Below are 27,478 nucleotides of genomic sequence, written 5' to 3' on the forward strand. Positions count from 1 at the left end.
AAGGCCCAGAAGCCTGTTCTGCCCTTCATTTGGAGCAGGGGAAGTGGAAAGAACTCTAGAGCAGTGCTTCCCAATCCTGGTCCTGGAGGCACCCCAACACTGCACGTTGCATGTCTCCTTAATCAAACACACTTTATCAAGTCATCAGCTCAATATTAGGGACTACAAGACGTGAAAAGGGTACGTCAGAGAAAGGAGACATGCAACATCTGTTGGGGTGTCTCCAGGACCAGGATTGGGAACCTCTGCTCTAGAGAGCACGGGGCTTAGAGGAGCTAACACACAATTGTGGGCTGAAACACAGATACCGGAAATGTTGAAAATAGGGGTGCACAATATATATCGGCTGATAATTAATTCGCATCTCGTCAGTGAAGCCAGTTATCTAATCATTTCATCAGGTGCGTGATTTCACACAGAGCCGTTGTTAACTGACAAGCTGCTCAAATCCACCTTAATTATCAGATTGGATTTGCGCAGCTGATATTTATTGTGCACCCCTAGTTGAAAATATTTTAAAGTATAGTAAAAGCATAGGAAAAATGATGTAAATTACCAAATTACAGGCAAAGGTTGTCTACTGTTTCTCAGGTGTAAAATAACAGTAAACATAAACCAAAAAGATTCATTCACTGATTTGATCGGTGGCGCTGTCTGAATGTTACACCGTTACGCCAGTAGGTGGCGGCATGTGTGATCTTGAAAGAGTGTTAAATTAATCCAAATGATTAGTTAAAAACACAAGAACCTCTCTGTTGTCGTTTTCTTGTGCTGAAGCCTGACAAACTAATTTATGGTCACATTACAAGCCTAGAACATAATTAATAAATACAAAACTGCATTTTTTTGTATTGAAAATTCTCCCCCAAGAACAGAAACAGTACTGCAGAAAATGTAGAAATGAATTGTGCACTGAACCTCGAGAGAAATTAATGCAATGTTTACGCTGTAAAAAATGTGCGTTTGTTTTAATGTTTTTTTTTATAATGAATTTAAAATAAGGCAAAATAAGCATTACTATAAATTAAAACTACAATATTAAAAAAACAAAAATATTATTTTAATTCACCTCCTCAAAAGCAGTTTATTTTGTTTTGAAAAAACATTAGGTAGCCTAAGTAAAAAAAAAAAAAAAAAGATTTCTAGTCATGTAATTAATGAAATTATAAACCATGGGCATTTTTATAATACATATATATTTTATCTAGTTATGCCAAACTGCTAAATATATATTTTTTATTATCTTTTATTCATTTCCAGTACATGACTAAAGAGTCGTGTAAATGCACTTGGGAAAAAAAGGGATGGGTATATCGAAACACATTCAGCTCTTAAAACTAATGGAATTAACAGAATATTGCAGTTAATTTACAGAAGATTTGAATATTGCTATGGACAGTGGGTGGCCTTGGTTGGGAACGACTGGTTTAGTTGTTTACAATTTAAAACAACAACTAACAGTTTATATATATATATTTTTCTTCATTCAACTTAACATGTTAAGTTTCTACTGTCACAACTAGTTTGTAATTTGACTAGTTCTTTTTTCTTTTTTTTGGAGAAACATTGTTGAATCAATTGAATAATATCATGTGCATTAACTAACAAGCCACCAAACTCTATAAGGTGCTGAAATGGATTTATCAAACGTATCAATATTGTCAATAAACTGACACTCTTAAAGTGAAGAAATTTAAATAAATGCATTCAATATGTGTAGTATAAAAAAATAAAAAATAAAAAAGTGAATCACAAAAATTCACTGTCAGAATCTTGAGAATTTTTTTTTTATTAAAAAAAAAAAAAACAGTATTGCTAAGTTACACGTTCAATCCATGAGAGAAAAGGTGCAATCTTTAAGACCAAAGGTAAAGTGTTGAAATATAGGAATTATGAATCAAGATCCACACTAGTGTTGTAGAAACATGTCAACTAACAGCACGACACAAAGAATTTTTCCTTTCGTCTTTAATTAAAAGATATGAACTGTAAATGCATTTATTTAAAAAATAAAACTGATTGCATATGCATTCACCCACAACACCCCAAAAAAAAAAAAAAAAAATCAGCCCCAATCATAAAATATAGAAAAGAACGACAGGACAAAAACCAAAAAGAAAAACAATATAATTAAAATTAACAAATATTCTCTGGTATATATAGTTAAATGTGCTTTTATTTTACCTATCTTAATTTCTCATCAAGCTAGAATCAATATCGGTCTAAATCCCGCCTGAAAGAGATGCATTTTTTTGTAATTAAAAGATTAATTTATCTGCCTCCTTTAACATTAGACAATCGATTGATTCCTCAAACTTGTGAACACCCTCCTGTACCAGGACTCAGACTTCTGGCTCACATCCATTTAGTCAACAGCCAACCTTTCCTTTACTGACTGCAGTGTCTCGGAGGATTGGATTGGGATTGGCAGACAGGGAATTAAAAAGGCATTAGGGGAAAAAAAAACCTTAAAATAAAATATAAAAATCCACTGACTCCTAGTGCTAAAGTTTCCATTCAGTAAATATCTACAACAGACTTACTGTGCATTTTGAATATGCAGTCTAAGAAACAAGCACTGTACTCATGGATCTCAAAGAAAAAACAATGCATATACATCCTCAAATGTACACTCGTTCACTCTCTACACAGACAGGCACTGAAACCAAGAGGCAGAAAGGTGGCCGAATGTCCCTGTTTTCCGCTCTTCACTCACACACACAACGCATTGAGCAAGCGAGGCACTCCAAGTATGCAGAGTGGATCTGTGAGACGGTCATATTTACACATTCATTTATATTCAGACAAAAATGAAAATGCACAAACCGGGTCCACCAGCAGGGCAGATTCACAAAGTACTGAAAAGTAGGAGCACCGATCTAAGACCAGAGCTGCAATTTGTCTCAACGTTAATAGCTTTATTTTTTGTATCTTCTCTTCTGTGGCTATGTAATTGTATTTATTAAGAATGAAGGGTGAGTTACTTTTGAGTTTCCACACAAAAAAAACTGTTGTCAGTGACAATTTCAAATACCAAACCAAAGGGGGGAATTATTATTTTTTTGTTTTTCGCAAAACAGCTCTCCCACTCCGGAATGCTTTGCAAATTTGACAATGGAAGGAGTATCAAAAGAACAAAACCATACTCATCTACAACTAGAACTTTCTTGAATGCTACTAGTTTATAAAAAAAAAAAAAAAAAAATCTACTCCGATATCCCTCTGCCTCTTTTGTAATGCTTTATCAAGGCTTTCAAAAACCCTTCCTAGAGACTGAACACTCCATGAAAACATCCAAAAAAAACCACAGATGGATAACAAAAGGGGAATTGGTGGTCATCTAGTGCTTTCAGAAAACAATGACCAAAGAAAAGAAAAAAAAAAAAGAGAGAAGGCCTCATGCCCGTTGCAATGCACAGACGAGACAAAACTTACTGAGAAATTCTATATACATTGTTTTCTGCAGGCCACATGACTGATGAAATTTGGAATAACATTTTTTCAATGTGAACCACAAAGCAGGATGAAGCAAAATAATCAAAACACCAAATGCCATAATATACTAGTGTTCCAATAGATGCATAAGCAAAAAAAAAAGAAACAAAAATGAAATGATTTATGAAGCTTGAAAAGCTGGGGATGTGACTGGATAGAGTTTGTAGTCCCTAGTGTTTCCATGTTTTGACATAAAAAGAGTGGCATGGACCAAACGAGAAAGGAATTCATGGTGTCTATTGTAAGTAGTGGCTGTTTGCAATCACATTGATCTCAATGAGAGCAGGAAAGTGACAACATGAGAAATGTTGAAAACTACTGAACGGTCATTGGAATTAGTGGCTATGGTCCCAGAAGTGATGAGATCAGATGCTCAGCAGGGACAGTAGGCAGGAGGAGGAAACTCACGGCGGGTGATGCACACTATCAATTTTTCTGTGGAAAGAAATCAGATGAGTTGTGAAGGTCAAGCATGGTACTCGCTTACATCAGGTTTACTAATAAAAAGGAAAATGAATCCGTAATATGTCTGTTGCGATGGGAATTTGTGCGCATTACACAAAAAATCACATCACCCATTTTATATGGCAAAGTGGTGATAGATACAACCACTGAAACATCAGTCATGTGACCAAAGTGGACACATGAGAGGAAGAGATCAGTGTTGGGGAGAAACTAACTGAAAAGTGGCAATGCTGCTAATGGCACATTGAGCTGGTTTCTGACTTTTAAATGTAAACAATTTACATTTTATATATATAATATATTAATGTTTCAATTGAAAGTTCTCATCGTATTTGGTATCCTTGTTTTAGTACAAGATAAATAGAGCTCTAATGAAAAATCGAATATAAGAATACATAAAACAAGAATTTGAGTCCATTTTATATCTTTTTTTTGTGGTGGAATATTGACACTTCAGTATTTTTATACTTCAGTTGTTCACTGTACATTTGTTTCAATTAAAAGATAAATACAAAAATTTAAAAGCTGATAAATACAGCTTTAAAATTCAAACTAATTTAATGCATTTAAATCTTTACAATTAAAGCCATCATCCTACATGACACCATTGTTTTTGCACCAGATAAATATGGCTCGAACTGTAAAAGTAAAAAAAAATTATAATAATAATTAAAGAAATGTTGAAAACCTAAAATCACAATTTGAGTCTGTTACCAATATTGCACTACAAAAAAGGCAAACCCCCCAGTACAATTCTGACTTTTGAGTTGATTTTATAATATGCTCTAGTTGTAAAATGTAACTATACAAATATCTTTTGATAAATTATTTCAGAAAGCAGCTTGTAAACCTAACTACTTTTCAGTAGCTGTAGCTTGACTGTGAAACTGTAGCTTCCCAACTACAAGCTCCTCCAAATTTAAACAAGCTTCCCCAACACTGGACGAGATTTACAAAAATTAGTAAAACCATTTCCACTCAAGTACAGAATAGCAAAATACTGTTAATGAGGGTTAGTACCACAAATACACTGAGAGGCGCACATACACTTAAACACATGAAGGCCATGCAGAAGGTGGACACACATACCATGCCTGCTCATGCACTGAGTGGGGGAGGGGGAGTGGGCTAACCATCATAAGAGTCCAACAGAGGCAAAGAGCCCCGCCTCTCCCCATACATTCCTCCCTGAGAGTCAAAGAGAAAGAGAGAGAGAGATGGACAGAGGAGAAAAGAAAGGCATCGAAGAAGAGGTGAGTGATAACGGAAGGAGAGGGGCATGTGTGTGAGTTAGTTGAGGAGAGAACCCTTCTTAGTAATATTAGTGAAATCACAGTAGGTTAATAAGAATCAGGTTGTGTGGTGTGTGTGTAGGTTTTAGGATGTGGAGGAAGTTTAGCGAGAACAAGTTGTCCGTTGTGTGTAACTGCACAGGAGTGGATGTTCCCTTGCAGGGGTGTGTTACCTGAGGTGCCTCTCTGTCAGAGCGATCCAGAGTGTCGTCTAAAGTGTTTCTCCGTCCTCTCTGGTCTAGCGTAGAGTAAGCGTCTGGTACCATAGATATAAAGCATTGGTCACTGATCTCACATATACATAGTTGGGGAATTTATTCATTTTTAACCCCCTTTAGACCTTGTGTATAACCTTGTGTATGAGCATTAAAGTTTGAGAATAAAGTGTGTGTTTTATACCTGGTCCCATGTCATTAAGAGGAATCATGTCTCGGTCTCTGTCCAGTTTTCCCCCTAACAAAGAGACCCAAACAAAGTCAGATCACAGAAACACTGAGATGTATGCTGCATGTCCAAACACCTGTTTGTTGCATAAACACATGAATAGATTTAGCAGGAATGTGTTGGGTTCTTACCCCGGTCTATTAGCGGCAGGGTGCTGTCCTCGTATCCCCCGTTGCTGCGGGTGTTGTTAGGAGGGTTAAGGTTCACCATGAAGTCGGTTTTCTTCCAGCCGTCTTTCTCCAGCGTGCGGCGGAGCTCTTTGAAGCCCCACACGATCTGCAGCACCAGCCCAGCACCACGCACCTCCCGATCTGAACGGTTGCTATAAGGGGAAAATGCAGATGATTGTCATTCCCAGTTAAAATACTTTTTCCTCTTCCAGCTTCTTCCAATGTGACCAGCCAGTTATTATAAAGCACTTAAACATGCCTGTCTTTGTTGATGAGCACCAGTCTCTCGATGCCCTGGGAGCTGCGCAGGGTTTTGGCCGAATCCACGCTGGAGCCGACCACCTCCACCATAGTGCTGAGAACAGACACCACCGTCTCCTCTGAGAGCGCGCGCACAGGCTGACTCTGACCACCGCCTGGCAGATTGGCCACCAAGTTAGGCACGGCATGCTTCCCTACACACAGAGAGGAAGAGTAAAATACACTGGGATTCATTCATTGGGACTGTACACATATGGCTAATTAAATGCAAATAACACTGAATGGATACAAATATGAAGGCTGACACAAGCAAACATCATTTGCTCACATACCTAGCAGCTCACGGTTACGAGCGTCAATGGCCAGGTTCCTCAGAGCTCCAGACATGGCTCTGACCACACGGTCATTCCCATGACACAACAGCTCCGTCAAAATCGGCAGGCCTTTCTCCTGTCTCATCACTGCTCTGATGTACCGCCCATACTGGAGAGAGAAGGAGCAAGAAGTAAATGATGATACTGTCAGATTTTACCATGCTACTGATTTGTCAGAATGACTTGGTACTCACAGTCCAACGGCCTGCACACAGGTTCTGCATTGCTCCCGCGGCGGCTTCAAGAACTGATGGGTTCTTGCTCTCTTTCAGGAGAGAAGTGTACACACGCACCACCTCTGGCTGGAACAGCAATTCATAACCTACAAAACACAAATCATTACAGTGTATTTAATGACAATACCAGGCAAAGTGAAACTATCAGTGTAGGTATTCAGAGCCATCGAGACGGTCACTGTACCTTTGGCTGGTGTGCTTCTCTTTGGAATGTCAATCGTATCTGAAGCTCCATCATCCTCTTTCTTACCTGAACAAAACAGGCAGCATAAGCAACAAGTAAAATAGAGATAAAGTGACAAATCTCATCTGCTGTTTAATGGTAGTGATGTAATTTGTGACGATTTAGAAGCATAAGTCTCTAAAAGATTTAAAAATGGGGGTTTTCTTTATACAAAGACTTTTTCTTCAGACACCGTTATGACAGGGGCTACATTTATTCCCTGAGAAAAACCCCATGTGATTTAATGATGGATGACTTAAAGCCCCAGTATACTTCAAAAGAAATCAAAAAACTAACTTGTGTGACGTAATTTCAAACGAAATCAGGCCAAAACAAAGTTAGTTTTAAAGTTTGAATCATCTTGCCAAAGCTAACTTCCCGAAGTACATTCTGACTGGTAAACACCTTCGAACTATCACTCGGTGCGCGCCGATTATGCAACAGATAGGTGTGCTCTGGGGCTCCACCTTCGTCATGGTCATTTCTTCAAGGTTAGACATAAGAGAGTGTATAAAAAAAAAATTAATAAATATTTTAATGCATCTAAATGATTAAAGCAAGTGGAGGTTCGTAAAAAAAATTAATGGATTTATCAGCAATGATGTGTTCTGGCACCCTCTGGTGGTTACGAGTGAAATTATTTAAATGCAGAAAGCATTCTTGAAGGCCACAGTGACACAATAATAATAATAATAATAAAATCATATGCAAAAGACTACTGAAAACGATTTTTGGGAGGAATCTCATCTCTCATTTCCCAGTTTTCTAAGAACAGACAGCTAAACTGTATATTTGTGGTGAATGTTTTTTGTCCATGATAATCTAGATGCTTACTAGGCTTTAAAACTGAGCCATAATCTGATACTAGTTATTGATTTCATTTCCTTCAGCTCAATAAAAACCTTATTTGTGTGACTGGTCCCCTTAAAATGCCTTCTTACATTACAAAATAATGCAGCTCATAAAACGAATGTGAAATGGGATAAGACCGACATTATTTTCCTCCCAAAACATTATTTGAGTTTCCCATTTCAGATCCACTTTCTGAACTTTGACCTTTAACAGGTTTAATAATGGGTTACAGTGAGGTGAAAAATTTAAGTGATTCCTTTAAGTGAAAAGCAAAGCCTTTACTTTAAAAAATAAATAAATAAATAAGACGAGAATAGAGAAACAATAAAAAGAGAGAAAAGCTTACCTTTGGAAAACCACTCGTCTGTTACAGGATAAAAAGATACAGATTGAAAAAAAGAGACAGATACAGAAGAAAATGAGAGGAAAGGACTGTTTTGGCATTAAAAAATATAGCAATAGTGCCCCAGCCACCCTATAATTATTCAGCAACAAACCCATAAAGCACACACAACATGTGAAAATCATGCACGATACATCTTGTGTAAACAAACTTTTTCTGGCACATATCAAACTTCCAAGCCTAAGACTTCAAAGAGTGTACGATCTATGATTAAGACAAGGAATAGACATGGCCTCTTGGTTGTTTACACAACACACAGATGCACTGGAGTGCAAAGATAGCAAGGTAACATTTTAATTAGTTACTATCCACAGGCAGTGCCTGTGTTTTTCTTTAAATCAATCAGACGCGCACCTTTGCCCTTTCGGGAGCTGAAGCAGCTGCCCTTTTGGGAAGGGAGGGGGCCCTGATTGACCGGAATCGTCTCCTGATAGCGCTCGCAGCCTGGAATCTCCCGATGCACCTGATAGGACAGATTCCTCAGCAGACACACGCTGTTCTCGATCAGCTGCACACAGACATAATAAACAGGATTAAATAATAGTGTACGAGAATGAAAGACGACAACTACCAATGCCAAATAAAAAAAATGGATATCAGCGATTTCATATCTAAGCTGATTAGGGCTGGGATAAACGATTATTTTTTAAACGATTAATCTAGCGATTATTTTTTCGATGGATCGATTAATCTAACGATTAATTTTTCAGACCGATTCGATTTCGATTATCTCCCCATTAATTGACTACTAACAATTTATACATGTTGATTTACATATTTGAATGAAAAAAACATGAATTCCTTAACATTGCAATATATGTTTATTGCTCTTAAAATTACAAAATAAAAGACTGACTAAGACTGCATTACTGTGCACTTGTATAGAGATAGCATTCAATAAAACCTTGAAGCCTTGAAAACACATACCTTACTGAAACAAGCTTACTGAACACATAGGGCCTAGCTTACTGAAAAAAGTTCTTCTTTCAGATGAAAATAACAACAACTTGATGTCTAGCATTCAATAAAAAAGGTCACCCAAAATACTTGTTTAGAGCAATTGAAAGAATACAGTAACCAATGTAAACTTGAGGGCTTTAAGCTAATACAGAGAGTGCTTTTCCAAAAAATAAAAATTAACAGTGGGAGCCAGCAGCCTGTCATGTAGAAAAAAAAAATCTCCGAATGCTCCACGTGAAACTTTGGCATTCCGGCCTTTTTCTATCGTGTCTAATGATTTTGGTTAATATGCACAAGGGAGAGAGAGAGAGAGAGAGAGAGAGAGAGAGAGAGAGAGAGAGAGAGAGAGAGAGAGAGAGAGAGAGAGAGAGAGAGAGCAAGACAGCGCTCGTGTAGTTTGAAGACTGTGAGTGCGCGAGCGCACGTGAAACTTGGGTGTTTCGCCCTTTTTCTATTGTGTTTAATGATTTTGATTAATATGCACGAGGGAGAGAGAGAGCAAGAAGCGCTCGTGTAGTTTGAAGACTGAGTGCGCACGCACAGCCGGGGCTCTCTCTCGTACGCGCCCTGTCAGGCGCAGCACAGTCATTCTATTCTACATCACTCACCGATCAGATAAGGCTTTGACAGCCGCCAAAAAATAAGATCAATGCAGAAAAACCCCTGGATTGGTTATATAACGTTGGACAGAATGTTGATCCGGCCATCGCATATACTCAGCACACATAAGGTAAACGTTTTGCAAACGTTTTTTAGAGAAATAAAAACAGGTTGACTAATCGATGCGCATATTTTGCGTCGACGTCATCGATGACCTCGACGCGTTATCCCAGCCCTAAAGCTGATCCTACTAACAGAATTTACAGATTCTAAAAAAATCAGTGCAAACACTTACAATAGTGACACCACTAATTTATTTAGTTAGTAATTTTCCTTTATAAACAGTCAAAAAAAAAAAAATCTAAAATGGCCAAAAAGGGGAAATAACTCTAAATACCTATTATCAAAGCAGAATTATAAGAGTGCATTCAAATATGACAACAACAAAAAAATGAACATGCAGTAAATGACCAACAATGCTTTCTTCCCCCTTTGCTCTTCCCTACAACCCTATACTCCTGTGCTTCCCCTTCATAAAAGAGCAGTGTTTTCAAAAGAGCACAGTTTTCAAAACCCTAATGGTCAAAGTTCAGAGGTTACCTTGTTGTCCACATCTTTACAGTTGATCTGTGACTGCACGATGTACATGAGCGAGTCGACCAGTCCAGTGCACTCCCTCAGCTTCCTCCTGGCCTCGCTTCGCTCCGAGCTCACATTCCTGAGAGCGAAACGTCATGCAACTAATTAGGACACGGCCTGTTTAATGTTTAGTAATGTTTGGCATGCACAGAAAGTTAGAGCTTCAGGTCATCACCTAAAACATATTAAAGGGTTAGTTCACCCAGATAGCAAATTTATGTAATTAATAACTTACCCTCATGTTGTTCCAAACCAGTAAAACCTCCGTTTATCTTTGGAACACAGTTTAAGATATTTTAGATTTAGTCCGAGAGCTCTCAGTCCCTCCATTGAAGCTGTGTGTAGGATATACTGTCCATGTCCAGAAAGGTAAGAAAAACATCATCAAAGTAGTCCATGTGACATCAGAGGGTCAGTTAGAATTTTTTGAAGCATCGAAAATACATTTTGGTCCAAAAATAGCAAAAACGACGACTTTATTCAGCATTGTCTTCTCTTCCATCTCTGTTGTGAGAGAGAGTTCAAATCAAAGCAGTCTGGATATCCGATTCGCGAACGAATCATTCAGTTCACCAAGCGCAGTATCATCAGCTCCTCGGTTCACGAATCGGACGCGTCTGACAGAAACGGTTCTTGACTCGTGAATGAGTCAATGTTTTGTTCGTTATCTGGCTCGGCTCGGTGTTCATCTTCAGATCTCTCTTCACAGCAGTTCAGTCAGTTTACTGTTTGAGTACATGAATTACTCCGGGATATTGGTTTGTTTGAACTCAGAGGGAGTGTCAGCCACATTAAAAAAGTTAACAGCTTAAGTCATTTGTGGATTAATGCGTATTAGAGATGCGAACCGTTTAAAACGATTCAGTTCAATTTGGTGAACTGAATGATTCGTTCGCGAACCGGATATCCAGCTGCTTTGTTTTGAACTCTCTCACACAACAGACACGGAAGAGAAGACAATGCTGAATAAAGTCGTCGTTTTTGCTATTTCTGGACCAAAATGTATTTTCGATGCTTCAAAAAATTCTAACTGACCCTCTGATGTCACATGGACTACTTTGATGATGTTTTTCTTACCTTTCTGAACATGGACAGTATACCGTACACACAGTTTCAATGGAGGGACTGAGAGCTCTCGGACTAAATCTAAAATATCTTAAACCGTGTTCCAAAGATAAACGGAGGTTTTACGGGTTTGAAACAACATGAGGGTAAGTTATTAATTACATAAATTTGCTATCTGGGTGAACTAACCCTTTAAGCAAGTTTATACACGTAGCAACTGAAGAGCTGAATGGGGGATGAGAAGTGAGGGTTAAAAAGACAAGACTCCGTTAGCTCTATTTAAATGTAATCATGGTGTAAATCCATTCCTCTGACTGAACCTAGTGCTTTCTAAAAGCCTAATAGGCGAGTGGGAGAAGTGAGGGACACTCTCAAAGAGAAGCACTCAAGGGAAATAAGTGGATTCAAAAGATCACATTACTCTCTTTTGTCCAAACTTTATCCTGATTCTTTCATAGCCTCAGAGGTTCTTGCTCGCAAACACAATTCAGAGCATTTCCTTAGCACTTCCTTCCTTTCTTTCACATAAAATGGAGTTTCCTCACAAACACACTCAAACTTTCTTGACAGGAATTCTTTAGCAGGGCTGAGGCACACCCCTTTAACGTCTTTCATTAATCTGAATCATAAAACGGTCCCTGCTCAACACATGCTAATTTATTCCTCCGCCCATCTCTCAGTGTTCCACTGGCTTAACTGCTTTTGATTCTCAGCCTGAAAAACGCATACCTTGAATTCACTGTAAAGCACTTTGGATCGAAGTATCTGCCAAATGCATTAATGGAACGCACCTTAAGCAGCCGGTGGTGTTGGTGAGTGCCGTCTCCCACTCCAAGTGTCTGGGTTTGCAGCTCTCCTCTCCGCCTTGGTTCCCCCTCTCCCAGCCTGAGTGAGGAACCATCACCTCATCGGACAGAGCGTGCAGCGCGTGGTCCACGATCTCCATCTTTACAGAGTCGTGAGATGAGAGGTTCCACAGCGTGCCTGAGAGAGGACGAGCCATCAGTTACTACCAGATGGAAATTCATTTTTAATGTTCTTGAAATGTCACTTATGCTCAAACTAGTTTGCATTCATTTCATTAATAATAATAAAAAAGTAAACATTATTGAGATTTATGACATTTCCTTCAGAAATCATTCTAAAATGCTGAACTGTTGTCAATGTTGAAAACCGTAGTGCCGCTTTATATTTTTTTGAAAACTGAGATACTTTTTTCCAGGACTCTTCAATGAATATAAAATATCAGCAAATTTTTAAAACAGAAACCTTTTGAAACCTAAGAAATGTCTTTACTGTCACTTTTGATCAGTTTAATGCATCACCACTCAAGAATTAATTAGTAGTACATATGTACACCATTTATTTGAGTTTTCGGACTGCTGGGTGGGCTGATGGAACTACTCCTAAATAAATAGGCTGGTTTTGCATGTTTAAAAATGTGAACTCAAGAGGCATATGCTGTGCAAATGGTCAGCTAAAATAAAAAAACTGAAAAAAAAAAAAAAAAAACTTTCCCAACTGTTTTTACATACAAATATGCTTGAAAATGTTGAATATAGAATATTAAAAATTTTAAACCCAATTTTCTAAATGTAAAAATATGTAAAATAAAAGGTAAGTGAAACGACGGACTTCTCTGCCCCTTTCTTACAACTGACCGCAAGATCGCATTCAGATCTGCCTCCATCCAATCAACAACTGATGTATAAAACCAAGTTCCTGCTGTACATTTATCCTTTATTGTTGATTTGCTTGACTGATGTATGTCACAACAAGGGAGAAAAGATCTGCCGCTATTTCTGTTACACTGTGACTTTTATAGCATTAAAAAAAAAAAACTTCAGAATCTTGTTTTTTCAGAGATAAACACTGCGTACCTGTTATGGTGTCGGTTAGGTCCTGATCTCTCGTCTTCCTCAGTAGCCGCACCAGCGCAGGAATTCCGTCACAGTTCTTGATGGCTATCTTGTTATCTGGATCTCGTCCGTATGAGATGTTCTTGAGTGCTCCACATGCAGCATAATGAACCTCCTTCTTTGGGTTATCCAGCATGGACACAAGGGCAGGGATCCCCTTCATTCGTCTTACATCTGACTTCACCTGCAAAGACCGAGAGGAAAAACTGAGTGCACAGAAAAACCTACTGACCCCAAACCTTTGAACAGTATTTTATTTGATGTTTAATATACTGCTATGTGGGCAGGAATACCCAGCGTATTGTGTACGTGCATACTGACCTTTTCATTCTTAAAAGTGAGATGTTGCAAGTATGCTGCAGCGTTGCTTTTGACAGGGTCCAGGCGGTAGTTGAGCATAGCGATGACTTCAGGAAGTTCTGGCTGCCTCCATGATGTGGGGGCGGAGCCTTTACGAAGAGTGCTGTCCAATGATGCCATGCTGCCCCTCTCTCCCTGAGCCAACGGAGCTCCTCCTCCCCAATAATACATATCACCAGCTCCACTCATATCACCATCCAGTGTACCCTCATACGACCTACACGAAACAAACAACAGTTCAAACTGACTGATTTTAACCGCTGCCTTCTGTGGAATGCAAAACATGCTGGTAGCCAGACCAAAACAGTTCCAATTAGCTTTTCATAGCATGGACCAAAAAAAAAAAAAAGTACTATGGGATCTGAAATTTTGTGTTTACCAACATTTAAAAAAAATACATATATTTCTTGTTTCACAGACAGACATACAGGTTTGGACCAACATGAGGGTGAATAAATGTAATTTTTGGGTAGACTATTCCTTTAATACCTTTCCCAATCAAAATAATTTTCTTACCGTATAACAGAATACACTTACCCTGTCCGACGTGGAGGCGGGGCATGTTGCATATGTGCCAACCGGGGCATTGTGCTGTAATGCATGGGTGGTCCCATGCCATAATCAGGGTCATCGTATCCCAGGCTCCTCTGATCATCCTCCAAGCCGTATGGCTCTGCCACAAAGCGCTGCATGCCAGAGATCTCCATAGCACTGCCCATACGTCCTACCTGGGGCTGGGCTACATACGGGTCCAACTGCGGCCGGCTTTGGGTGCGATAAGCAGAGTCCAACGTGCGATAGGTATCCACAGGCCTAAAGGAAAAGAATCGGGTAAATTATTTAGCACATCTACAATGCTTGAACTCATCCAATAAAAAGAAAATCAATAGGCACCTGTAGCGGTCATCCATTCGTATCCCTCGGTTGAGGCTGGCGTAGGCTTCAGAAGGAGGGACACTGCGGTAATCTTCATAGCCAACTGGTGGTCCATAGTGGTAGTTACGGGGGACAGTAGCGGTGGGGTAGTCTATGGGGCCACCCGGTGGCCTATACACACGGTCCATTGGGCTATTATAACTGGGCATCCCAGTGACTGAACCTGTGCCGTCCAGAGAAAGTGTGTCGGAGACTGAGGGAATGACTGTTCGTGTGGTGGTCATCTTTGTGACCTTCTTTACCTGATGAGAGGAAGCGCCATCATTTATCTTTCCAAAGACAAGTGGTCATACTTTACAAGATGTGATAAGTTACATTAGCAAACTTACTGTAGTCTCAGTGCGACGTGTGGTTCCATCATCACCGGTTTCAACTGAAATAATTGGCATTGACTCGTGGGGGTCCTCCTCGACTGTGACCGACTCAACAATATGACCAGGCTCCAACATCCTGTACTGTAGCACAGACACACAAACATAGAACAATAGTGAACATAAGCCAAGAACAGGAAGTGTGTCCACTCACACAATCACACCATCCGGAGCATTCGTAGGTGCACGTTAATGACGACAAGTCATTACAACAAGTTTTAAGTGTCAGAATATGTGCAGGAGTATCACACAGGGTTCAACAGTAAGGTCAGACTTGAGACCAGTACTGTGTCAAAACTGATGAACAATGAATAAAGCAAGCATTTCAGGACATTATATCTTTTCCCCAAATAAAAAAAGGAAATGTGTTTTTACCTGACATAAAACTATAATAATAATAATAATAATATCATATTTTTTATATATTGTCAATTATATAAATCAAAATGATTATTATTATTATTATTATTAATGATTATGATGATGATTATTATTTAATAATTTTGAGTTTAAAAAGAATTATAAATTTAATTATGATTATTCTAGTTGCACAACTGTAACATGAAAAAAAATGCATTGCAGACACACCATACTAACCTGAGTCCCGTTTATGTATCCCTCGCTTAATTTGAGCCGTTCTAACTCTGCATCACCAGTGACACGGCCGTTCTAAAGACACGGAGAGAGAGAGAAAATTACAATGGACCAAAAAAATAAAGAAAGGGCAAAAGAGACAATGAAGCAGTCATTGTGGCCTGTGATCATGTCGGTGAACAATGCTAAACATTTAAAAAGACCACAAACTGTAGCAGGACCTTTAGTAAATACGGGAATGTATAAACATTATCTTATGAATGTTCATGCAAAGGATGCAGTAGAATAAATAACATGAAACAAAATGGATAAATGAATAAATGAATTCCAGGAATGAGAGAAGGGGGATGACTGCTACCAGATAATATTACTCATGCTTTTACTTGATAATGGCATGCAGCACCATCCACACTTAAAGCACAAATCCTCCACATGAAACCAGGAGAAGTGGACTGCTGTACTATTCCCAGTCCACAGAGGGAGCCGTGAAAGTAGATGGTAATCTTAGCTGACAGACGGGCTTGTGGGAACCTGTCAGCAGGTAGGAACAGAGCCTGCAGAGCATGTTAATATCTCCACAACTATGTCCGGCGAGAGCAGATACACATGCAATGACAATCCAAGCACTGCTGACCAGCTTCTTATCTTTACATAAATGTCTGTCGGTGTGTTTAAAACGTGTGCCTGAGATAAAATAGGAGATAATGGTTTTCAAAAATAGTTCTTTTATTTACTCGCTGGTTCTTCAAGCCATATGGTAGCTTTTTGTTATAAACGATCCTTCTGTTGTGGTTCTCCGTATCATTCGCATTTGTGTGGTGAATTCAAATGTGGAGCATCAAGATGTGCTGTACCGAGTTTGACATCAATGTCAAGCGCATTGGTTCTCTTGCTCCATATTTAAAAGATAAACAAGTGCAAATGACACTGGAGCTATGAGCGATTGAAAGCCGTTCAATTAAATGAATTAATCTGGCGGCCAGCATGTTTGGTCTGCTTTTATGGAACTTTATTTAGGACAATTAAGTCTCTTAAATAAAATCCAGCCCCTATTTATTATTATAAATGTTATTAATAAATAAAGTGCAACCTAGCCATCCTGCAAAGGATCATGTTCCATGTAAGAAATTGAGTCCCAAGGGTTTGAAACCAGTGTTAAATAAAATATACATATTAGATCAAAATCTAAAACTTAAAAACATCAAAATGCTGGCAACTAATTGAAATAAGCTCAAGTACTAAAATTACAAAAACTGACAATTAATTGAACTTATAAAGAAATAGATAAAAATAGTTAAAAGAGCACAATTACTAAAATTAAACAAATTAAAAGTGAATACAAAAACAAAATCCAATTATTTGTAAAAAAAAAAAAAAAACTCAAATACTATAATAGTATATGAATAATACTGAAGTTATTTTAGTATTCCTTCCCATTTTGTGAGATATGATTGTCTAACGTATCGGAGTGCCAAGAGAAAAAAAGTTTTGTATGTGACTATCTAGCTGTGAATAAAAGCTTCAAATCATTTTAACTCGCACACCCGGTCGACACCCTTGAAGGAGGCGTGTCTAAGTAGAATCATGTAACCAATCAGAGGACTTATCTAGTCTAAACACTGAAGTAAACTGAGAAAGCTGAGATTAAGGCGATACTTAACATGTTCGTATTGAGCAATTTCCACCATAAGAGCTTTTTGAAATCCTCTACACACAAGGCGGATTCATCTTACTAAACCGGTTTGTTATCTCTCTGCTCACAGACATCAGCGGAAGAGGGTTTTGGGGTTGAGAAAGTTTCAGTGATAACAGAGACATTCAACGTGAGGACAGCGAGTAAACGGTGGAAAATTCCTCTCTGATGAAGAACATTCATCATGACAGGTTGACACATGTACAGACATGCGTTTGTAAGAATCAAATGGTTGACATTCAAAAAGTGGTTATGAGGTGACAAACAAATTGGAGACTTGATGTACCATGCAAGGTAAATGTGACTTAAAAACTAAGCATTCTGTGATGTCACACACCATAACCTGCACATTATGATGATGACAAAGGGAGGGTGCGTGATTGATGAAAAGAGGAAAGGATGCAAAAAGTGGGATCTGGTGACACTGAACACAACAGTGAAGGATGGGTTAATCGCCATGCTCCTTGAGGTGCCAACTAGCACACATTGGTGCAGAGTAATGCGGCAAGGGTGAGATATTGCAGGGTGATGATGCGGGGAACCCTGCTGCTGCATGATTGGCTGGGAGGGTGTTACCTGCAGGGTGGGGAGGGGGCGGGGTAGGGTACCGGAGGGCCCCACGCTCCTCCTCTCCTCCTCCAGAGCTCGAGTCAGACGCTCAAACTGCATCTCCTGCTCTCGCACAGAGGCCAGGAGAGATGCCGCATTCTCACACTGCTCCATACACACTGAGAGAAAGAGGACAGGGTTACACACTCGCACACATGATGAGATCGAGCGCCTTGCGCAGTCCACATGTGTCCTGGAAACACGCGCTCAACGCAGACAACAAATACACAGCTCAAGAAGCCGAGCACCATGTGACCCATGCAGTAAGCTAAATCAAGAAACCGTAACGAGGAGAGACAGAAAAACTGTGAAAAGACAACTCGAGCGAGACAGGTGCTAACAAAGCACTTCAGACGCAGGCGTGATCGCACACAGAGGAAACCAGGCCGGTTTCCTGCTCACAGATAGGAGAGTGATTCAGACGCTGTGTGAGAAGAGGTCGTGTAGAGGCAGGAACGACGAGTGCAGACACAACAAGGAATGAGCCAAGGTCTGTTCAAATCAAAAGTGGCTCCACAAAACTGTACCGCAACTAAAGAAGCTGTCCGTTCTGCTGTGCTGGCCTCCCTGGAGGCCATTTCACTGTCTGACAACTGGAAACAAACAAGTTCAAGTTAATTAAAAATAAATAAATAAAAAACCGCTCACCATGGTGATTCAACATGATGAATAGTAATATCATAGCACTTTTAGATAACCTAAAGTACTGAATCATAACATTTAAAATAACATAACTTCAAAAGGTACTGATACAGGTACAACAAAAGAAAAAAACCCATGCATATATAATAATAGAAGATATTATTATTATTATTCAAAGTAAAACATAACATAGTAGGCAGTATGTGTTCACTGCATCTACACCCTTAACTTGTTTTAAAATAAGACTATTAAAAACAAACTTCTACAAGTGAATTTTATAAAACAGCTGGAGATGCTACGCTGAAGGCTCAGAGGACAGCTTTTAATATTCGCTGTTAAACACAGAATCTCCATTATTTAGATCTGGAACTTATCAGGATTTCAGTAGCGTAGTGTATAAATAACTTCTTCTGTGAGTTCACACTGCATTTGCTCATTAGCACCAGTGATCTGGCTGGGGTGCAAACACTGCGTGTGAACAGCAGATGAAAAAATAAAAAACACAAAAAAAAAAAACTCTGGAGAGCCGATCTGATCTCTGATCTCAGCAGAGAGACGTACTCTAAAACAAGACTGAAGTAATACAGGAAGCGGAGTCAATTCGAGCTACAGGTTGAGAGAGGCTTAAAAGGTTCCTTGGAAAAACTACAAACAGAGGGCATGGTGGCTTTACACAATCGCTTATCTTACAATAAAGACATGTAAAGGGAAGAAAGTTAGAAATTGACCTAAGAAATATTTCTGATCATTTCCAACTGAACAATTTTTTTTTTTTTACGGTTTATTACAGTTAAGTCAAAGTGAAAGAGAAATAAGCCCTTACCCGTACCTGCCCTTGTCCATGAATCATGCTTCACTTCATAGATAATCAAAATATAACTTGTGCACAAAGATGAATGGGCCAAATTTAAAGACAAAATTCCAAAACAGCAACAAAACCACTTAAACACTAAAACAAACAGCAACGCAAACTTGTTAACCAAAATCCCCCCAAAAAAATCACCTGTAGGCAAGTTCGACAAGATAACTACTTCTACAGGAAAAGTACTCAGAAACGTAAAATTGTCAACATTTACTCAATCTCATGTCATAACTAGTGTACCAGTCCGTGACCAATCTATAAGTGACATCTGATAGTAGTCGATTAATATTGACTTATTAACAATGCCAATATCTTACTGTAAATTCATATAAGCCTATATCGTTCACAATGCTCTCCATTTAAAAATCTATGGCTTGAAAAGTCTTTAGAGCAACGCAAGTAAATATTGACAGTTTTAATAGCTGCATATAGGAGTCATATGGAGCGTTTTAACAATTTCTTAGAACTTGGCAGTCTTTGATCATTTTAGGCTTTGCTGCAAGGAACAGCATGAACATTCTTCAAAATCTGTGCAAATGTGTGTTGCATACAATAACAAGAAAAATTATATTTTTAGGTAGAAAATTCCTTTAAAATAAAGAACACAAGTTTCTTAATAGCTGTCAAAGCACTCCAAAACAGGGGTCTTTAACTGATACTGTATCGAAGACCTAATATAGAATCAATCTGTGCCTTGAATCCTAGCTCTGCAGGGATAGAAACTTCCTAACAGTCGCCACTGCCTAAAGCACGAGCTCAACTGAGATTTCTAGACATCCACTAAACACAGGACAACTATTTTAAGGAGACCGCAAAAGCACAAAGATCCAAGAGTGAAAAGAAGAATCCCGAAAAACAAACAGTGGCTATCACGAGAGCAGGACTGAAATGGAAGCAGGAGTCAAGGCCAAAATTTACAAAACAGCAGCATAGGAAAAGCTCCGCCCCCTGACGATTCAGGCAGCAAACTCAACCCGCAACAAGCTCAAAACCGCTCTCTCTCTCGGTTTGTGCGAGACCGAGAGAGAGGAAATATTTGCAGCTGTCTGCTTAGTGGTTAACTGAACAATAGGAAATGTGTGACCACTACAGAGAATCGGTTGAGAGAGCAGCGGGGTGTGCATGCCGTGGTGATTTTAGTTCACTGGGGAGGAGGGGGATTGTAGGTGGGTGTGATCGCATTGTCCTTGAAAACACAGACGCAGCAGTCAGTTTCAACTAGGACTGAAACTGTTTTCCACCTCTCTTTGACTTCCCTCCCCATAAAGCAAACAGACTCTCGTAGAAAGCGAGGAATGGACACACACACACACACACACACACATATTCTAGCTTGTATTGTGGCATGTCAGATCCTGTCTCAGTTCCTCTGGAAGCTTGAAAATAACTGGAACACACATCCCTTACTTTCTCCTTATATGTCTCTTCCCTATGACATATGTCCTCATTCTTTCCTTAAGCATCTGATTGAAGAGTGTGTAACCAATGACTCATTCACATCTCAAGACAGTTTCTCACTGATGCATGCATCAAGACTTCTGATTTCTGACACACTTTTCACAAGTAAATCACAGAACAGAGTGTCTAACTGATATTATACAGCTCTTGGGAATCCCTAAATCTGATTGATCGATCGCAATATTCTGTGGTTAAATTTTTTTTTTTTTGTTTAGTTAGTTGAACATCTCTCATTTCACTCTGTGGTCCCTTCGCCCATTGTCATTTCGGCTTAAACCACTATTTCATGTCCATTTGTTTGTTTATTTAATTAGTTATAATAATTAGCTTGCATTATGTGAACTAATGTACAGTGAATTAGTCATTAATAAACAGCAATAAACCGCATTCAGGATAAGTACATTTTATGAGAAAACAAGGTTGGATTTCCATTTCATCCCGTAACTTCATAACAATAATGACACACAGAAGTGACACCTCACAAACAAGACACTATATAACTGGTTCACACACAAAAATATATCTTCGACTGTTCAAAACAGAAGGATCTTCCTTGCTGACAAGTTAATCAATGACTACACACACACAACAGTTTACCAGGTACCAGGAATAAGGAAACATAGACTAAAGAGAAAGACTTTTAACGCATTAGAATTCTAAACACAATGATTTCATGCTGATGAATTCAAAGCAATGATTTAAATACATCTTTAAAAATTTATTAAATATACAAAAAAAAGCACTGATTATATTCTCTCTCTAACACAATATATACACAAACATTTGAACATGGCCTTTATGCCGTCCTCCCTCCATACACTACATTTTTCAAATTTCGGACACAGCCTGCACATTTTACAAATAGGCCTCCACAGGACGCTACCAGCTGTGAAAATTCTCATCTAAGGAGAAAACGGTCATGGGAAGACTCTTTAAATAGGTCTGACCCAGAACACCCTGAAACTTGGGCAAGAATCACTTTAACATCCTAGGGTTCACTATATGCAGAGTTCAGCATGCTGGACTGTGTGTCAGAAACCCAGTATCATTGGCACAAAAAAACAAAGCAAAAAAGCATCTATTCAAAAGCCAGTCCATATTAAGATAGCATGATTCATAATGCAGAAAAAACCTCATTGAGACTGCCCTGAGCTCTGGCGGGATTACGGAGACAGTGCCCTGTGTGACATCATCGACGCATCATCAAACCTTTTGATTCTAGAACTCTCATGACAGACGGAGGTAGGAATGGAAGTATTCCACATAAGCCGGAGTAAATGAATTTGTCAGGTGCTTAATCATTTGCATCCTTTAATGGGATCGCAGAGGTATTAGACAGCTAAGCCACTAAGCATCCAAACTATAAACACCTAGGGCTGCGATAATTACAGTAAGATACAATAGAACAGGACACAGTTTAAACATTAAGGAGAAGTAAATAGATCTTGCTGTATAACAGATTGCAGCAGGCAGTCAAATATGATCTTCATATGCACGTGGGAGGCAATTCAGACAACAGCTGATGACTTCTGCTCCAAATATGTGGATTATGGGAAGAAAAACAATAAGCGGACTATAATGTTCCTTTATATGGAGAGACTTTGAGACAAAGTCAATACAGGTGTCCGAGTAGGAAAACACCATTACACACATACCAACATGAGAATTCTGATAATAGACCTTCATCAGTGTAGTCATATTTAACTTTTGACAGGAATGAAAACAAGGCTGTGTGGGACAGACATACAGTGTGTTTAATGGACTGCACTGTTGTTTAACAATAAAACCAAACGTTCAGCTGACTAAATGTCTTTCTGAGACAACACTCAGTAGACAAAAACTCTATAAAACAGTTTGAAAGTTTAAAAGAGAGTTATGAAATTACGTGACCTAGGACTCTTATACCAATGTGAAAACTGTAAGTCTATCGCTCACAGCCTTGTTTTCATTCTTGTTAAATTCAACATGGCGTCGAACCGGACTACAGTGAATAGTGTAGTACTATTTCACCACACATCAAGCATGCTTCTGGGTTCCTGTTGACTCAGCTAATGCTAAAATGTAAAGAGCAACACCATCAGCACTGGCTTGGCTCCCGTCTAATGCGCAGTGAACTGTGGTACACATGCAGCCAACTGATCTGCAATCAGCCATGCGCTTTAACCAACTATAGGCCTAAGTCTAAGTGCATTCGGTTTGTGTTAAAACCTCAAATCATTTGAGAAGTATCTACTAACCTTTTCTGCACAGACACGTCAATAAGCCATTACACATTATAGCTTTTACTTCTCATTCAGACAGCTTTAAGTCAGAGCGCAGAGACCCGGAAATGGGAGTGCTGGTGACGTAATGCTTTTTAAACATCAACCTGAGGGCGTTACTGGAGGTAAAAGGTAACGGGGAGGGGCAGACTATATTCTCTTCCTGTAATGATGTTGCCTGGAATTTGAAAAACTAAAGTACAGTGTTGTAACCACTGAGCAAAAGAGTTTTTTTTTTATTTTTTTTATCATGCTTGAAAGAACTATTACCAGCACTATTTCTCTCCACAAAGTTATTTCCTTTGGAAGAACTGCAATAGAACAAGTGGTACTATTTTTACTTTGGCCAAATTGCTTTAACAGAGACATAATTCATATATTGGACTATTTTTGATAAAGCTGAAAACTTATCTTATGAACATTTATGAGCACGTAGGATTTCCCTATACATTTGGAAGAATAACACCCAAGTCCCTCAGCTCCTATACAACTTGTATAAAGTCAGCAAAACTATAACTCTTTAGCAGTTATTACTCCCAAACTGGGTAAAATGGGATCAACTTCAATGAAAAAAAACACATTTTTCAAAACCAAAATAACTTTTTGGAGACTGCTGTAGCCAGTAATATTGTTAAGACTAGCTGGTTGGTTCTTCTCAAACATTATATTAAAATAAGAGGTCTACGGTAAGATTTTACACACCATCAGTCCTGTCGGTTCTTTAATCACTATTTAAGCTGCCAATGACAACACAATGTTTAAAGAGATAGTTCATCAAATTATTAATATTTCAATTGTCATTCATTACTCTGTTATGATGTTTCAAACCTGCATGACCGTTTCCCCTATGGAATATAAAAGATGATATTTTAAGATTTTTTTTTTTCTTCAGTAAGTCAATGGTCACCCAAAATGTTTGGTTACAAACACTCCATTCTTCAAAACATTATTAAAGGTCTGCAAAAGAAAGTCATACAGGTTTGGAAGGACATGAGGGTGTGTAAATTATGACAATTTTATTTTCTGGGTGAACTCTTGCGTCAAGCTAAAAAAGCTGTGGCATAATGTGAATATAGTCACTGTCCCAGCATGCAGTGGAACGCATTATTGCTCGATTACCAAGATTACTACATATTAAAAATAAGAAAATGTATTAAAAGCTAGCAACAAATTACGAAGGCCTGAATTTATTCTGTAAATTCATTAATAGTTTCATTTTAACTTCATAAATAAAATCATAATATTCATTTGAAAAGGTCTTGAATTCATTCAGTAAGATCAGTAATTTTTAGCTACTTTAGCTATTTTTAAACCGCACACTTGTTCTTTTATGGTTTAAAAAAACTTTTTCAGCCTTTTTAATAAGTATTGTTGCTATTTCTATTATATCTTTGTAAGGTACTACACTGGTTTATCTTTACACTGATGCACACTACAATTCAAAACGCCATTGTTTGAAGGTCACGACTCATTCTTCAGTAATTGAGTATCGAGCTTCATATATGGGGGGGGGGGGGGGGGACGTCTTAAATCGGGCGAGTGTACACACGAATCGGCCTTTTCAGGTCAAGGTAAGCGAGTAGGGAAAAATCCCAAAAAATCCTGCTTTGAAAGTCTGTCAGTTTCTGCTAAGGGTCTGACTCATGCCGAGCGTCTCGGACGACTCGAGATGTAAAGCGCGCGGACACACACACACAGTGTAACCTGCTGCTTCACGCGGATTGTGTGTAAATGAGATTCACTGTTACACACACACACAGTGAGAGAGAGAGAGAGAGAGAGAGAGAGAGAGAGGACCGCGCCTTTCCCTTCCCCCCATACACACCCTTACACTAAAATACTAAGTCAACAGGTTCCCAAACTTTTTCCCCGTAATGATTATTGCGTATACTCGATGACTTATCTGAACGAATTTCGCCATCTTCTGGGAAAAAAAAGCCGCAGATATGAGTCAAAGTCAGGTAAACGTGAGAGAAACAGCGCCGTGCCACCTGTGAGGCTCCGAGCAGGTAAAGCACACACCTGAACTCAAAACATGTCAATCTCGAGCCAACACGCTGTGCTAAAATTATTTTCAACTCCAATACATTAACTCCAACTTGGAAATCCTGTTATTTTGATTTCAATTAAATCTACTAATTAGTTAAGTCACTTGCATTTATTAGATTTAATTAAAAACTACACAAACCCCAGTGGATGAGATATTTTGCAACTTTAGTTATTCTCATCTCCATAAACAATGCTTTAAATCACTTCCGCAAACTCAGGTGTGTTCATGGGCCTCGACTCGCTTTACTTCAATGCAGTGACCGTTTCAACCTCACTGCCATTTATTCACCCACAGATGCAGTACTTTCCACTTTAAACTCACATCAATAAAAAATTTCGACAACACCTATAATTAACTCAAAATGTATTACAGTACTAAAAAGTGCAAAACGGAGGAAAAGTCCCACTGAAACGATTGAAATCGTAACATTATAGACATGAGGCACTGACGCTCATCTAAATCAGTTTCTGTAATCATTTTCAGAAATTATGCATTGAACATGACTATAACCAATACAAGAACAGTGTCATAATAAACGTCACTTACAGAACATAAAACAAAAGAGTTCTCAAAGCCAGTGACGTTAACTTTATCGGTTTTATTTATCCTGGATTTCAGCAGTAAGGCTGGAAAACCACCGAAATGCTCCGCTCCCGGTTCTTCTTTCACAAAGCCTGCATTACAATAGCAAGAAAAGACAACGCACTCGAGCTAAAGGTGAACTTTGAGGAATTTCAGGGAAGCAAGCTCCCTCCGTCCCAAAGATCCTCCTCACGCTCGTGCCATGTCGATTAGCTCGGCGGCTAACTCCACTAGCCTGCTAACATGGAGAGCTGGCTAACTTTGTTCTACTCCTCAATTACGAGGCCGAACGTGGAAAACTAAAAGACCACAAAGAAAGCCCTCAGACAGATCAGAACAAACAGAAGAGTTTCCATAGAGTCTACCTTTGTTTTTGGTTTCGTTAAAGTCCCGATGTGAGGTCGTGGCCTATCGAAACGGGCTTCTCTATGGCCAGTTTCAGATTTTCCAAGCGGTAGGAAGTGATTGTAATTCCAAGCGTTTTCTGATATTTGGGCGTTCCAGCCCCACGCTACGCCAGACGCATCTGCCCTATTTTATGAGTTCGCTTTCTAACGAGTGGCCTGTAATGCGTTTCTCCCGACGAAGCAAAACAAAGAAGAAACCTGAGATCAGCAAATTTAAGCAGTCTTTTTAAAAACCCACCAATCTATCTGGCTCCCCTTGTTCACTCCTCTCTGTGCTCGTCGTCCCACCGTGAAGCGTCTGACCCCTCCCCTGAGGAACAGGAGTTCACCGACACCGCTTGGGCGGGGACACGACCTTCTTTCAATATGCAAGCGAAAATAAAACGCGAATGTATGTTTAAATGTTTAAATGTAAACGCAGTTATTCGTCGTCGTGTGAATGAGTCAGCCAGACACCGCTGTCTCGTGGCTGATATGTCACGAAACAAGGACTTTTCGCTGCACCTGTGAACCTGCGACACTTCATCACCGACTGATTACAATCGGGAGCTGCGAGAATTCCACAATATCAACCACAACAGAATCGTTCATGGGAAACAAATCGGAATACACCGCAAAGAAATAGGCATACAGATCATAAAATAAACAACAAAGAATTAAATATCACTGTTCCCTACACTTTTCACACAATTTAACACGTATTGTTTATTAAATCCTCTCTTTATTTATTAATGAATCTATCACACTATCACAGATACTTCAGTTTTTTTAATCATTTATAATTTTCAGATCCTCAGATACTAATTTCTGTATTTTTTATTTCTTTATCCCGTATATGATGATGATGATATATATATATATATATTGTAGAGTCACACTGAAGGCATCAAGGGCTATTTGACCAAGAAAGAGATTGATGGGGTGCTGTGCCAGATGACCTGGCCTCCACAGTCACCAGACCTGAACCCAATCGAGATGGTTTAGGGGTGAGCTGGACCGCAGACAGAAGGCAAAAGGGCCAACAAGTGCTAAGCATCTCTCGGGGAACTCCTTCAAGACTGTTGGAAGACCATTTCAGGTGACTACCTCTTGAAGCTCATCAAGAGAATGCCAAGAGTGTGCAAAGCAGTAATCAAAGCAAAAGGTGGCTACTTTGAAGAACCTAGAATATGACATATTTTCAGTTGTTTCACACTTTTTTGTTATGTATATAATTCCACATGTTTTAATTCATGGTTTTGATGCCTTCAGTGTG

General features: G+C 39.0%; 1 protein-coding gene across 6 annotated transcripts; it reads right to left on the reverse strand.

Annotated features, from left to right (window-relative positions):
* Positions 1-1,758: 1,758 nt before the first annotated feature.
* On the reverse strand, positions 1,759-26,595 carry LOC132142597 (catenin delta-1-like). 6 transcript variants are annotated; one of them, XM_059552585.1, is made up of 21 exons: positions 26,462-26,595; positions 17,929-18,080; positions 15,663-15,734; positions 15,024-15,149; positions 14,653-14,936; positions 14,296-14,571; positions 13,720-13,975; positions 13,360-13,582; positions 12,271-12,463; positions 10,376-10,493; positions 8,570-8,723; positions 8,159-8,176; positions 6,922-6,987; positions 6,696-6,823; positions 6,460-6,610; positions 6,126-6,321; positions 5,828-6,018; positions 5,652-5,705; positions 5,426-5,508; positions 5,050-5,148; positions 1,759-3,930 (listed from the first exon to the last, which is right to left on the reverse strand). In XM_059552585.1, exons 2-20 carry the CDS (start codon positions 18,073-18,075, stop codon positions 5,089-5,091), a joined length of 2,796 nt encoding a protein of 931 aa, XP_059408568.1. In that variant the 5' UTR covers positions 18,076-18,080; positions 26,462-26,595; the 3' UTR covers positions 1,759-3,930; positions 5,050-5,088. The 6 variants fall into 6 exon arrangements, with proteins under 6 accessions (XP_059408568.1, XP_059408566.1, XP_059408572.1 ...); XM_059552583.1 differs by lacking the exon at positions 26,462-26,595 and adding an exon at positions 26,182-26,455; XM_059552589.1 differs by lacking the exon at positions 17,929-18,080 and having other exon boundaries at positions 26,462-26,593.
* Positions 26,596-27,478: the final 883 nt, after the last annotated feature.

The sequence above is a fragment of the Carassius carassius genome, chromosome 6 (genome assembly GCF_963082965.1).
Source record: "Carassius carassius chromosome 6, fCarCar2.1, whole genome shotgun sequence".
NCBI classification, from domain to species: domain Eukaryota; kingdom Metazoa; phylum Chordata; class Actinopteri; order Cypriniformes; family Cyprinidae; genus Carassius; species Carassius carassius.

Coding starts and splice junctions, on each gene's coding strand:
- LOC132142597 (XM_059552585.1), bottom strand. CDS start 18,075: ATGGAGCAGTGTGAGAATGCGGCATCTCTCCTGGCCTCTGTGCGAGAG. Junction 8,724..10,375: donor GTAAAGATGTGGACAACAAG/GTAACCTCTGAA, acceptor GTCTGTGTGCAG/CTGATCGAGAACAGCGTGTG. Junction 5,149..5,425: donor CTGACAGAGAGGCACCTCAG/GTAACACACCCC, acceptor TTTGACTCTCAG/GGAGGAATGTATGGGGAGAG.